General features: G+C 40.5%; 1 protein-coding gene across 1 annotated transcript; it reads left to right on the top strand.

The window, feature by feature from the left end:
• Positions 1–4,612: 4,612 nt before the first annotated feature.
• On the top strand, positions 4,613–5,965 carry LOC100666688 (olfactory receptor 52K1-like). The gene has a single exon (XM_064289265.1). It carries the CDS (start codon positions 5,021–5,023, stop codon positions 5,963–5,965), a length of 945 nt encoding a protein of 314 aa, XP_064145335.1. The 5' UTR covers positions 4,613–5,020.
• Positions 5,966–15,218: the final 9,253 nt, after the last annotated feature.

The following is a 15,218-nucleotide window of genomic DNA, read 5'->3' as shown; positions in this document are numbered from 1 at the left end:
CTATGTGCTATATGAATATACATGCATGCACACACGTATATACACATATAAAAACATACATTTATGTATGCACACATATATACACATAAACAAACCTATACACATATATGCATACATACACACATATGTAACTACACATATATTTTTGGTTGTTATTGAAAGCATTTACCAAAAACATTCTTTTGTGTGTGTGTGTGTGTGTACTTCTGAATGATATCATTTACTTCGGTAAGCTGTGTGTGCATTTCCCACATTCAGTGGTACATTTCCAAAATAACAAGTGCCTACTAACAAGTGTCTGTCTACTATCTAAAGAGTGATTTCCCCTCTCCCCACTCACCCATTCCTACTAACCACCAAGGAACACTGGTTTCTGTATGTATACCTATTTTTGTCTTTTTTATAAACGTGAGATCATACAATATTTGTCCTCTTGGGATTGACTTATTTCACTCAGCATAATGTCTTCCAGATTCATGCACATTATGAGACTCATCATTATTCTTTATGGTAGTGTAGTATTCCATTGTATGTACCGCATTTGGTTTATCCAGTCAGCAACTGATGGGCACTTAGGTTGTTTCCATCTTTCTGTTATTGTGAATAGTGCTACGATGAACATAGGTGTGCTGACACCAACTTTTGCCATTTAAGGTCTATCCCAGGTTCCCTTCATATTGCCTGAATCATCAGTCTGGCTGTGCTTAGTATAGGCTCTACTTTTAAAGGTCCTATGTAGGAACCCCACTTTTCCAACATTCCAGGAGCCCCAATTTATCATGGGGGTGTGCTGAGTCCACATTCCCTCAGGACCAAGAGTTAGGCAAGATACACATAGGTCTAGGATACTTCTTGGGTGGTGAGTGAGTGTTACTAGGATACAGTGCCCTGAAATTGCTTCTATAAAGTATTATTGGGCGTTAGGGCAGGCAAAGTCCAAAAAGCTCCTGGTAAAACTAGCTTTCTTCTCAGGTCTTTGCAAAATATCAGGCACTGAGGTCAGTTTTAGGTAGAAAGAGCCTCTTTATTATTTCTATACTTTTAATAATTACAAACCACATAAATAATGGTTTCTCAATTATTTATTTAGGTCCTCCCATCCACTCTGAGTTAGGAAGAACTGAGATTATTATTCTCACTATAGGAATAAGGAAACAGATCAAAGATCAGGGAAGTTAAGTGTCATGCCAAAGTTACAAGCTGAAATCAGTTTGTAACATGTATGGAAAATAAAACTCTTAATAAATGACCTTGGTCTGGTTAGGCTGGAAGTCTTGCCCTTTCAGGTCACAGTCAGGATGGGCGTTAGTTGCAGTTTATATGTTATAATTAGACTCTTTCTTAGGAGACACTGTAGGAAACAGGCTAGGGGTAAGGAAAAGTACAGCAAAGACTAAGGCACAAGGAAGCCCTACCTGAAGTGCTCACAACCCTGAGAACAAGGCATGACCTTGGGAGGCATGAATTAGTGCCACTAAATGGGGATACGGCATGGGCTGCAGGAAACCCTAGGGAAAGGATCCCTGGGATAGGGGCATCCCCTTGAGTCAACTACTAAAGAAGAGGCCTGAGCCTATCATGAGCCCCTGAGGACTCTTCTAAAGTACAGCAGTTTCTGCTTCCAAATCCTTTTGAGAGAAGAGCTGAGATATATGAGGATAAAGCCAGCTGCTTCCTTCCCAGCTCCCTCCTTCCCAGCTCCCTCCTTCTCAAACTTCTCTCACTGTAGGTGGAAAGCTGTGCTGGAGTTGCAAGAAGCTAGTGGAAAGGACCAAGAATTGTACTTCAGACTGAGGACTTTGACCAGAGCTGGAACTGCAGAAAACCAGGAAATAGGTGACAGGTGTGGTGAGGGAGAAATGACGAGGGCACTCTCAATAACCTCCCACACCCTGTCCTGTGCCTAGATATCAGCCCCACCCTCCTGCCCCCAATGCAATTTCCTTCTTGCCTGTATTATGGCTTTTCAATGGAAGGAGAAGTCTTGACAGTCCCATCCAAATGTTTTATCTACAAATTCAGTCCCTCCTCCTATCATAGAGGATGCTTGCTTCATTTTTAGGCCAAACAATATGAGCCATCTCCAAGAAGTCTTAGCTGGATCCTATCACTTCTCACCTCCTATCATTGCTCCTCCCAGCCCCCACAAGAATCCCCATCCCGTTTAAGAAGTTGCTACAGTATTCAGGAAAGAGATAATGAGGCCTGTACCAGGAAGATGTCAAGGTAAGGTAGGCGATATATTTCTTAGCGATCCTTCTGCCACATGCCACACCCTTGAAGCACATTAGGTGAGTGACCATCTTCCCTTATCTGGGTATTAATTTCCCAAATCTATCATTTTTTTTCATCATTTTCATATCCTCTTAGGATAAACGTGTAGGCTACCAAAGAGCTGCAAGTGTTGACTGAGTACTTTCTGTGAATGGGGCCTGCTTTTAAACACTTTTGGGAGAGGCAAAAAAACAGAAGACAAATCCTGTCGTCAAGTGTGAGCGTCTTGGCTCTGGAAACGGGATATGGGTAGAGGACAATGACTCCTAAACACTGGACTAAACATTTACTGCAGAGAAGTTTCTTGGGTTCTATTGATAAGAGGAAGAAGAATGGCTCTATTCACTCTCTTACTCTGAGATTCTGATTCCGGGAGCAGAAGATCTTGCATTAACTTCAAAGGAAATAAAGCTTATAGACTGATGGACACTTTGTGCTTGTGTGGGAAGAATTAGAACAGATAATTTTTTCTTTGTGTGAGGTTGGGTTGGCAGGTCACGGGATAGTCAGTGATGTTCAGAAGAAGGATGCAGGAAGTTGGTGGACATGGAGATTCAGAGATAAAGTGAAACATGTTTCGATTTATGGAAAATGCATATTCAGGATGTTAAAGGTGAAACAGATATGTGGGATCATTTCACAGTCATTAATAGAGCTCCTGTCATCTACCAGGTGCTGTTCTAGGTAATGGAGATATAACAGTTAAAAAAAAAAAAAAAAAGCCCCTACTGTCATAGAGTTTGTTTGCTATACATCCACTTCACATTCTTGGATAAAATTCACAAGTATTAGTAAGACTTGGCAAAAATACTTTCCAATGAGAAGAAGATTTTATTCTGATGCAAGTAACCAAGGCTTGTGGGGAGTTTCTTAGAACTTCCATCCTGGATACATTTTGAATTAGGAGCTAACCAACCAGTCTAAGTCCATAACAGATGGGTGGAAGGGAGGGTCTTTTGCAAAAAAGTCTTAAGGTTTATTTTTCAGTAGTCTGGTAGTTGGTGAAATGTTCAACACCTACTGTATATGCTAGAGGCTGGGAATATCGAAGTGAATAAAGCGCAATCCCTTTACTTCAAGTCCCTTCATTTCAAAATATTGTGGGCATTTGTGGGAAGGAATAGATATTGGAGAACAAAAGGGTGACTCTATACTCTTGTTAGGTGGTTTTTGTAGCAGTAACAGATGAGAGAAGATGGTGTCAGTTTGATGACTAAGGTGTGACTGATCCAAGCCATGCTCTCTCCAATAGCCTCATATACATGAAAAAGTTGCATAACTGAAAAGGAATATAGAGGAAGAATTGATGCATTTTGACTGTGGTGTTGGCAAAGAATATTAAGTATAGTGTGGACTGCCAAATGAATGAACAAGTCAGTCTTAGAAGAAATACAACCAGAACGTTTCTTGGGAGCAAGAATGGTGAGATTTTGACTGACTTACTTTGGATACATCGTCAGGAAAAACCAACAGCTAGAAAATGACATCATCTTTTGTAAAGTAGGGGCCAACAAAAATGAGGGGCATCCTCAGTGAGGTAGATTGACACAATAGCTTCAACAACGGGCTCAAACATACCAACAATCATGAAGATGGTACAGGACTGGGCAATGTTTCATTCTGTTACATAAAAGGTTATTGTGAGTTGGAGCCAATTCAATGACAACTAATAACAGCAACAACAAAAAAGAGAATAGAGTCTGGAAAAAACTGGTAAACTCAATGTTGAAGGATTAGACAGAAGAAAAGAAAAAAATGAACAAGAGAAGAGGGAAAGATTAAAATATTGTTAAGAAAAAGGGTATTTTGTGTGGAAGCCAGAGGTCAGTATTGCTGAAGAGGTGAGAGAGTTCTCCTGTGATGAAAATTAAGGAGTTGAGAGATGTGTGGAGGAAGAGTCATATGAACAGAAAAATCAACATGAATATTAATGAAGAATCAAAAAAAAAAAGCTCCTCATTTTCTCAGTAAGCTGGCAGCAGGGTTGTATTTAGTGAGATTTGTGGGTGTGGAAAGGACCTGGAAGGTATATTCTAGAGCACTGCTCTCCAAAAGAACTTTCTGCTATGATGGAATTATAATGGATCTACATTGTCTAATATGGTAGCCACCAGTCACTTACAGTAATTGAGCACTTAAGAAGTGTATTCTGTGAGTGAGAAACCAAGTTTTTCATTTTATTTAATTTTAATAAATACACATTTAAACTTAAATAGCCACATGTGGCTCATGGGAACTGTATCAGACAACATAGTTCTAGAGAAAGTGTAGAGGTTGTACGATTAATCGAGAACGGCAGGCACTCAAATCTGAGATTTCAGAACAGAAATGATTGGGACTTTGGTTTGATTGGCATGTAGGATGGTGCCAGTGTATGTTTGACAGAAATACAGTAAACATATTTTTACTTCTTTTATCAAGGTAATCCTGACATCACTAAGAACACAGAAAATACTACCTCTTCTCCATTTCTTTATGAGTGCTGTCTTGTAGTATGAATCCTATTGAGTATTCTATTTATTCAATGAGACTCCAAGTTCCTTGAGTGCAGGAAACATGGACTATGTTTCTCCATGTCTATGAGGACTCCTAACTTATTTTAAATAGGGTTTAGGAATGCAAAAAAAGAGCTAATCCACCCAGGTGGGATATCAGAGCTTGAATTCTGTAATTTTATGTGCCTAGAAGGTGTACATAGAAGGTGAAGGAACCCTGTGAAAATCAACAAGGAGAATTTCCAGAAGCCATGTCAGTCTCCAATATCACAGCAACCCATCCAGCTGCCTTCTTGTTGGTAGAGATTCCAGGTTTGGAGCACCTGCACATCTGGATCTCCATTCCCTTCTGCTTTGCCTATACACTGGCTCTGCTGGGCAACTGCACCCTGCTCTTCATCATCCGCTCTAATGCAGCCCTCCATGATCTCAGGTACCTCTTCCTGGCCATGTTGGCAGCCATTGACCTGGTCCTCTCCTCTACAACACTGCCCAAAATGTTTGCCATATTCTGGTTCAGGGATAGGGAGATCAACTTCTATGCCTGCCTGGTTCAGATGTTCTTTCTTCACTCTTTCTCCATCATGGAGTCAGCAGTGCTGCTGGCCATGGCCTTTGATCGCTATGTGGCCATCTGCAAGCCCCTGCACTATACCACAGTGCTGACCAGGGACCTGATCACCAAGATTGGCATGGCTGCTGTACTCCGAGCTGTGACACTAATGACTCCACTTCCCTTTCTGCTCAGACGCTTCCACTATTGCCAACGCCCAGTGATTGCCCACTGCTACTGTGAACACATGGCTGTGGTAAGGCTGGCCTGTGGAGACACACGCTTCAACAATATCTATGGCATTGCTGTGGCCATGTTTATTGCGGTGTTGGATCTGCTGTTTGTTATCCTATCTTACATCTTTATCCTTCAGGCAGTTTTACATCTTGCTTCTAAGGAAGCTCGCTACAAGGCTTTTGGGACATGTGTCTCTCACATAGGTGCCATCCTGTCCACCTATACACCTGTGGTCATCTCCTCAATCATGCACCGTGTGGCCCGCACCGTTGCTCCCCATGTCCACATACTGCTTGCTATCTTCTATTTGCTTTTCCCACCCATGGTCAACCCCATCATCTATGGTGTTAAGACCAAGCAGATTCGGGATCACGTGCTCAGTCTATTCCGGAGAAAAGATGTGTAGATGGATAGCTGTTTTCTCACACACATGTCCAGTACTATGTGGATGCTGGTTTGATGTAGATGAGAAAATCTAAAGTAGGAAAATTGCAGAGTTTCCATGTTGGCAATTCTCAAATACGATAAGGAAAGAGGTCCCATTTCTCACAGAGCCACCAGTTAGGTCAGGCCTGGTTTGTCCCTTTCCTCTGGTCTGATAGCAAAGGTTTGACCTCCCGATACTCATCGACTTCTTGAGTGATTAAGGAAGGCATAAAGAATCATCCAAAGTGATATACTCTGAGCAGGCATTGTCATCTAGGTGAAAAGACAGTGGAAATACTGGCTAAGACTGGCCCAACTGCATAGATTTTGGTGAGCTCTTCATCTAGGCTGTGAGTGAGAAATTCAACCCCAAATTCAGTAATCCAAAGGCCAACACTGAAATTACCTGTACATATTTTCTGAAAAGTGGCCTTCAGTCTCTTCCTGAACATAGCCACTGTTTGTTAACCTACCAGTTCACAAGACTATTGGCTCTACAGTTAGAGTTTCACTTACAAGGAGACTTATTCCTTCTGTTAAGTCAGTTCCTTTTTTAATTTCCTTTCCTGGCTTTACCCATGCTCATGGCCAGTTTATTTATGGAATACTTAGCAAAGGAGCCCTCTGACATCCCTTTATATTAATGTATAAGATCACTTAACTAACTGTTTACATGCATATGTATTGTGTCTCCAAAACTTTTCATAGTATCTAGAAAGAATAAATTTTTGAATGAGGAGGTAACTCTCATCTTTGAGTTATAGGCTGGGAAACACACTTCTCTTTTGAAATTGAGACTTATGGAGATAAATAAGAAAATAGATAGTTACAATATGTAGTTGTAGTAGACTATATTATTGTTGGGGCCCTGGTGGCACAATGGTTGAGAGGTCGGCTGCTAACTGAAAGATGGGCAGTTTGAATCCACCAGCCACTCCTTGGAAGCCCTATGTGGCATTGGAATTGACTCAACGGCAATGGGTTTGGTTTTTGGTATATTATTTTTACAGATGTTCTTTTGCTCCCCCCGCCACCCCATTATGGGAGGAGTATTTCCTATCCCCACTGATGTTAAACCAGGTCATGTCACTTGCTTTGGCCAACAGAATTTTAGTGGCCTTGAAATGTGTCATTGTGAACAGAAAATTTAAAATGTGATTGCATACCTTGGCTCAGTTTCTCTTGGTCTTCTGCCACAAGAATTAGAATGTCCCACATCAGGGTTTCTCTTTCACTATGGACCCAGGATGGAGAAAAGACATGGAGCAGATGTGAATCTGATTCACAGCCTGGAGTATAGAACAGATGGCCCAAAGTGTTAATACAGCACAGGTAAGGCTTTGTTGTTGTTGTTGTAAATCACTGAGATTTTGGGGTTGTTTGCTTCACAGCATAACTCAGGGAAAGCCGATTGCTGGAGTTGTGAGCTCTATATTGCACTTCAACTTAATATAGTTCAAGGCTGCGTATTTGAAGAAAAATGAAGAAAATGCATTATTCCTTCTTCTAATCTATTCTACAAATGATACTGGATTTCCCTCATGTTTCTGCTTCTCTTTGTCTCCTTCTTATGCAAACGCTCATACCTGAGCATTCTTTTAGTTAGTTCTTTTTCACAGGTGCTTTCATATAACTCCTTCTTAAAGGCTTACTTACGCTACCATGTTCTTCTACTATTCATTTTATGACCATATTGTGCCCCTCGTAACAATTCTGAAGAAACTCGTCCAATTATAAGGAAGAGAGAACCTGGTAGGCTCTGTAAAAGCATCTCCAGACCTCGGTTGTTGTGTCACAGCTTGCAGCACAGGCCCTGTGAAAGGTGACGGGTTCAGTGAATGCCTGGAAGGTTCCCGGGGACGTCAATCCTACTGCCAACCAGTTCACGGTGCTGGACGGCAAGGAAGAAAGTGGTACGGACAAAGGGCCTCTGACTTTGTGCCCTGAGGCCTACCCACCCCTGCTTTTTTGCCTTTCCCTCTATGATTCCAGCTGACACCAAGAAGCTAAACTGGAGGAGATGCTGCTGTATTTTTAACCCATATAGAGACACAAAACTCTTGTCTGTTTTGCCTCAGCAGAGTTGGGATATTTTGTGTGACAGATTAGATTACTGTTTAAAAATTTCACTCTCTTCCCTCCCTACCTGGAGGTGGCTGCAGTATACTTTCTCACATATTGACTATGGGCTTGGCTAGGCGCCCCAGTTTGGCCAATGGGGTATTAGCAGATTTGGTGCAATCAGAGACTTGAAACTTGCTTGTGCAGTTGGGCTTTGTCTTTTCTGACTCTACAGTCACCATGAGAACAATGTGCCCTGCTTATCCCGCTTGTCCAAGGAGGGTGAGAGTCATGTGGTGCAGCGCTGCCTGGACGACTGGCAGCTTGAAGCAGAGCCTCACAGCCAAGCCCAGCTTCAATCAGCCAATACTCAGCCAATCTGCAGATGCTGAAGTGAACCCAGCTGAGATCAGCAGTCATTTCAGGCAATCTCCAGATGTATGAGAAATAAACGCTTATTGTTGTGTGCCACTGAGGTTTTGTGGTTATTTGTTCCACAGTGATAACTGACTATTACATTTAGAAGTTAATTATTAATCTATCATTATTATTTAGTAAATTTAAAACAGTATAATTCATTAGACAAAGGTTTCCAGGCTGCAACATTTTCTTTTCTCTTATGTTTGGTGCCAGAATAACCTTGCCTATTAGGGGATACTCATACACTCCCATAGAGAGTGATTTTGTCCTCCATACAAGGCTAACAGTATATAAACTCCATTAACTTGTAATAAAAATACACATTGTTAGCTTTACTTAAAAATAATGAGTTATGTCCCATCTTTTATCAACATTGTGTGCTTAAATGAAATATAGCACCCATGAAAACAAACACAGATAATACATGCATGTTATTTTTGAACTGGAAGTTCAACACTTACATAAACAATACAAGATTATGTGTGTGCAGTAATTCAAGCTTAATTGTAAAATGTCCAGCCACTTGTGCACTCTAGTTTTGCATGGCCCGGAGTCTGAGTAATCTTCAGTGAACACATTGCTTAGCCAGTGCCTGAACATGGATCCCTGATTGACACAGATACTCATTTTAGCTAGGACACCCTCAGCTTGATGAACATTTCGTGGGTGCTTTGCTCAGGATAACTGCATGCACTAGCTTAAAAAAGAAGTTTTGACTCCATTGTTCTAGGGTGTAACAGGATCTGCAATTTATAGAAGATTCTCAGCTAATTCTAAAGTGCAGACATTTTTGGGAACTAATTTTTTTTTTTTTAATGCTCACCCAGAGGCCATATTACAAAGGTGCGGTATTGCTAAGATTTGGTAAAATTTACTTTTATCACACTGCATGAGAAAATGAAATAAATATATTGTGAGACGTTTGGCAGACATACCCCTGGCTATTATATCCATTTTTTTTTCTATTTTACGTATGATGTTTATAATAAGCATAATATTTTAAAGCCAAATATATGAGCTTTCACTGTTATAAACTATTTTCCTGCCATATTCTGTATCATAGTTGAATTACTTCTAACGATAAAAAAAAATTGCAATCAACAGAATTCTCAGATGTAAAATCATCATGCATGACTTGATTATTACTGAATTATGACTGATTCTGTACTAAGGCTCATTTTGTTTCTATTCTAGATTATTATATCATCTTAGTTTTGGCATCTGGGTAGTTGAAGATTTATTTTTTTGTGTTTTTTTTCAAAAATTTCTGAGTTTCTTCAGTTTGTATTTCTTTTGCAGTAATGTCATTTATAACCTTGTTAGTATTGAAGATCTTAGTAGTTATGGGCTTTACAGATTGTCACAGTTAATAAAGACAGATTTAAGCTTTGCAGGTAAATTTTCTTATATAGTATTCCCATCTTTCCATTTCAACTTTTTCTGACACCCTTCTAATTTGTTTCGTGGCTGTCATTTCCATGTAGAAGTATTTTATTTTAATTAGTGTCTTAGTTATCAAGGGCTGCTTAATAGAAATACCACAAACAGATGGCTTCAACAAACAGGAGTTTATTCTCTCACAGTCTAGAAGTCCAAATTCAGCCCCAGGGGAAGGTTTTCTCTCTCTATTGGCTCTGGAGGACAGCCCTGGTCATCAATCTTCCCCTGGTCAAAGAGTTTCTCAGCCCAGGAACCCTAGGTCCAAATGCTGTGTTGTTCTCTTGGCTTTCGTTTCTTGGTGGTATGAGGTCCCCATGTCTCTCTGCTCACTTCTCTCTTTTATATCTGAAAAGAGTTTGGCTTAAGATGCTATCTAATCATTATAACTGCCACTAATCCATCTCATTACATCATAGTGATAGAATTTACAACACATGGGGAAATCACATCAGATGACAAAATGGTAGACAATCATACAATACTGGGAATCATGGCCTAAAGAAGTTGACACATATTTTTGGGGGACACAATTCAATCCATGACAACTAGTTGACAAATTTATCCATCCAGCAGGATAATTCAAATATTTGATCAGGTTATATATCATATTATTAAGGATATCGAACTCTTTACCCAGTAGCAATAATTACAGGACTCTTTTTGTTTACCAAAATTGTCAGTGCTGGTTTGGCCATTAAAACCAAATAAAGGGAAAAATGATACACTGAGAGACAAATTTATAATGGTTCATAAAATCTTAAAATTTCTAAAGCAGTGATAAATGTTTTAACTCCTACAGAAGGTCATGAACATGTAAACAAATGAGTGGGGTTATCATCAAAATTGAGTAAATGGCCCTGAAATGGACTGGCTATCCCAATACCTCAAGGAAAGCAGCCCTCTACATGAAGTTCTAACATGTCCTCTCCCTCTGGATCTTACACCACTAATCATGACTCCCTGTTATTTAGGCTGGGCTTTCAACCTCTTCTCATTTTTTCATCTAGATCACTCCCCAGGATAGATTGAGATTTTGTTTGGGGTACTACCTGTATAAAATTGGAAGTAAGATTTAAGTGTATGCAATCACATAAGTAGATAGTAGAGAACAAAACAAAGACTACAATCAGCTTCCAGCATTTCTACCTCCATGGAATAGGACAAAAATGAAGAATGACATGAAAGAATTTGCCTCCTTCTTAAAAGCTTTTTTTTTTTTTTTCAAAAGCTTAGTGTGCTAAAGCAAAAAAAAAAAAAAAAAAAATAGAGACTTAAAAGCAGGGTTGGCCACCAGCCTGAGGAAATGTGGAATTTGATAAAAGGTTGAGGAAGCCCGTGAAAGTTACAGGTAGGCTGTCTGTCCATAAACAGTAGAAGCAGAAGTCTGAATTAAAACTATTAAAGGGGACGAAGTCATGCATGTATTGCCTCTAAGATTCCAAAGCTCCCAAGTTTCTAAAAAGGTTAGTCTACAAAATGTACTTGTTGTTAGGTGCAGTCGAGTCAGTTCTGACTCACAGCGACCCTACGTACAACAGAAGGAAACACTGCCTGGTCCTGTGCCATCCTCACAATCATTGCTATGTTTGAGCCGATTGTTGCAGCCACTATGTCAATCCATCTCATTGAGGGTTTTCCTCTTTTTCAATGACCCTCTACTTTACCAAGCATAATGTCCTTCTCCAGGGACTGGTCCCTTCTGATAACATATCCAAAGTATGAGAGATGAAGTCTTGCCATCCTTGCTTCCAAGAAGAACTCTGGCTGTACTGCTTCCAAGACAGATTTTTTGTTCTTTTGAAGTCCATGGTATATTCCATATTCTTCACCAGCACCATAATTCAAAGACATCAATTCTTCTTCAGTCTTCCCTATTCGTTGTCCAGCTTTCGAATGCATGAGGCAATTGAAAATATCATGGCTTAGTCCTCAACACTTTAAGATGTCTTTTGCAGCAGATTTGCTCAATGTAATGCATCATTTGATTTCTTGACTGCTTCTTCAATGGGTATTGATTGTGGATCCAAGTAAAATGAAATCTTCGAGAACTTCAATATTTTCTCCACATAGAATGATGTTGCTTATTGGTCTAGTTGTGAGGATTTTTTTTCTTTATGTTGACCAGTGTAATCCATACTGAAGGCTGTAGTCTTTGATCTTCATCAGTAAGTGCTTTAAGTCCTCTTCACTTTCAGCATACAAGTTCATGTTATCTGCATATTGCAGGTTGTTAATGAGTCTTCCATCAATCCTGATGCCATGTTCTTGTCATATAGTCCAGCTTCTCAGATTATTTGCTCAGCATATGGGTTGAAAAAGTATGGTGAAGGATACAACCGTGATGCACACCTTTCCTGATTTTGAACCATGACGTATTCCCTTTTTCTCTTCAAACAACTGCCTCTTGGTCTATGTATAGGTTCCGCAGGAGCACAAGTAAGTGTTCCGAAGTTTCTATTCTTAGAATTGTTATCCATCATTTGTTATGATTCACACAGTTAAATACCTTTGCATAGTCAATCAAACACAGGTAAACATCTTTCTGGTATTTTCTGCTTTTAGCCAAGACCCATCTGACATCAGCAATAATATATTTAAAAACAATATACCACCTGGAGAGCAAGAAAGGGTTTCTTCAAATAATGGTGGAATGGGAAGATCTAAAGTTTGGAGAAGATGATGTATTTTGAAAAAGTTTGGAGACAGATAGAAAGACGGTCTCCTGTTAAACAGGGACATCAAAAATTAGAAAGATAGAAGAATCGAGAGGGAAGTACTGCCTGAGACCAGGATAACTGGTTTCTTTGGGCATGAAAGGTACATGAGAGCTGGATTCTGCCTTGTGCACTCTGTAGCTTATGCCCCAACCTACCCTATGCCCTCAAAAATTAAACACTCTTCCCCCATCAGGTCTCTGCTGAGCCTTGGGGTATTCTCCATAGCAATTACTCTTTTCAATTTGTTCTCTGCCATAATTCTGGTTATGCCAGTTTTCTCTGCCTGCCCTTATCTCTTTCCATTGACCTGTGCCACTGTGTTCCCTTTTACCTCTAAGTATTGCCCTGGTGGTGCAGTGGTTAAGAGGTATGGCTGCTAACCAAAAAGTTGGCATTTCGAGTCCAGCAGTCACTACTTGGAAACCGTATGGGGTAGTTCTATTCTGTCCTATAGGGCTGCTATATGTATATATTTTTCCCCTGCACTGTAACTTTTGGTTATTCTTCCCAACTCTGTCTTTCAGTCCTGTCTGGGTTCTCACAACCTTAGCCTATGTCACCTTACCCTACTACTTGGTCATGTGATCTAAACTTGGGTCTCTTTTAATGTTAACCACAAACTGCTTAACTCAGCATGTGTTTTCTCAACATTTGTCATGGTCTTTCCCTAACCCAGCTTGGATATCTTCCTCCTTGACTATTCCCAAAACCAGTTTGTGGTACCTCAAGTAAGAATTACCACCTGCACATGTTCTGTCTCCTTAGCCTAACTCAAACTTTAATAAAGCAAGCCCTGTGTAGAACCCCACCTGAATCCAATGTGTTACACTTCAGGCAAGAGAGGTGAGTTCTTATCCCTGAGAGGCAAGAGCTAGAATGTCTATTGCAGGATCTGGGTATCTCTATGGGAAGACAGGTGGAAGTGACCAGAGACAGGCTCAACAGGAGCTGTTGGGATGTGTCATGAAGAGTTAGTTCAGGTTAAAGGACACAGGGGTTCCTGTGAAAACCAACTTCCCTTCTCAGGACCTTGGCAGAATAGGTGCTGAGATTAGTCGTAGGAGGAAAGCATCCCTCTTTGCTATTATTATTAATAGTTGATAATTTCTGAGTAAATAATAATGTCATTGTTCCTCAATTATCTCCTTAGATCCTCCCCTAAGTCCTGTGAGGTGGGCAGGACCAGTATTACTGACCACACTGAGTAGATAAGGAAACAGTCCAAGGAATCAGAGGTTAAATGCCTCACCAAGGTCACAAATGGTCCTCAATCTAGATTCCCACCCATAGCTCTAGCCACAGCTCTCTCTAGTATGCCACACACCTAGCAGAACATAAAATGAAGCAAAACACCAAAAATCAAAACAAAAATAGATTATAGATAGCCTTGACTAGTTATGATTGAAATTCACCTTTATGTCACAATGAAAAAGTACACACAATAGGCATCTCTAAGGAAACTCTATTTCTCGGTTGGCACTGCAAGAAAGGAAGGTGAGGATGGGGAGAGGCACAAAGATTACTGAAACCAGAATACATTCTGCCTCAAGGGCGGCATGACTGAAAGGCACACAATGGGGAGAGAGTAGGGTCTGCAGGAAGTCAGGGGCTGGAACCCCAGAAGACTGAAGACTGGGGCAGAGAAGTCCCCTGGAGTCACCCCTAGAGAAGAAACCAGGCCCTTCAGGATGTTCTTCAGGGACAGACACTGCTGTTTTCTTTTTGTTTTGGGAAACGAATATGATAATAAATCAGGCCTCTCTTTTCAACTCTCTCCCACCCTTCTCTCACTAAGAGAGGTACAGTGCATTCTTTTTTTCCTGAAACCTACGGAGCATGTCAAGAATTAAGCCTTACGTTGAGGGGTGAGAATACCTTGGGCCAAGAGTGGTAGGGGAGTTGACACAGATGGGAGAGGGACAAGCAAACCAGAAGTACTGATGCTGGGATCCAATGGCTCCTACAAACAAGCAAAAAAAAAAAAACAAACGCTTTGTCTGCTGCATGGATCCAAACTTATGACGACTGTAAAAGGTAACATAGTGGCACAGATCAACGGAAAGAGATAAGGGCTGGAAGAGAAAACTGGCATAACCGGAATAGTAGCAGAGAACAAGTTAAAAATAGTAATTGCTGTGGAGAATACCCCAATGCTGAGCAGAGACCTGAGGGGGGAAGGGTGTTTAATTCTGAAGGCATAGGGTAGGTTGGGGCATAAGCTACAGAGTGCACAAGGCAGAGTCCAGCTCTCATGTACCTCTCATGCCCCAAAAAACTACTTATCCTGGTCTTAGGCATTGCTTCACTCTTGATTCTTCTTTCCTTGTAATCTTTGGATGTCCTTATTTAACAGGAGGCCTTTTTTTCTATCTCCAATCTTCTGCAAATACTTCATCTTCTCTAAACTTCACATCTTCCCATTCCACCATGATTAGAAGAAACCCGTTACTGCTCTCTAGGTGGTATATTGTGCAAAGGCAGGGGATGAGCACATTTCTCCAGAATGGAAGTCATTCATGCATTCATTTAAAAAAGCACCTATTGATTGCCAACCACATTAAGTGAAGTCTGTGAATACAGAAACGAATAAACTCA

The sequence above is a fragment of the Loxodonta africana genome, chromosome 7 (genome assembly GCF_030014295.1).
Source record: "Loxodonta africana isolate mLoxAfr1 chromosome 7, mLoxAfr1.hap2, whole genome shotgun sequence".
Lineage (NCBI taxonomy): Eukaryota > Metazoa > Chordata > Mammalia > Proboscidea > Elephantidae > Loxodonta > Loxodonta africana.
This window is presented reverse-complemented; position numbering and strand designations above follow the sequence as displayed.

Excerpts from the sequence above, each read along its gene's own strand:
- LOC100666688 (XM_064289265.1), top strand. The coding sequence starts at position 5,021 with ATGTCAGTCTCCAATATCACAGCAACCCATCCAGCTGCCTTCTTGTTG.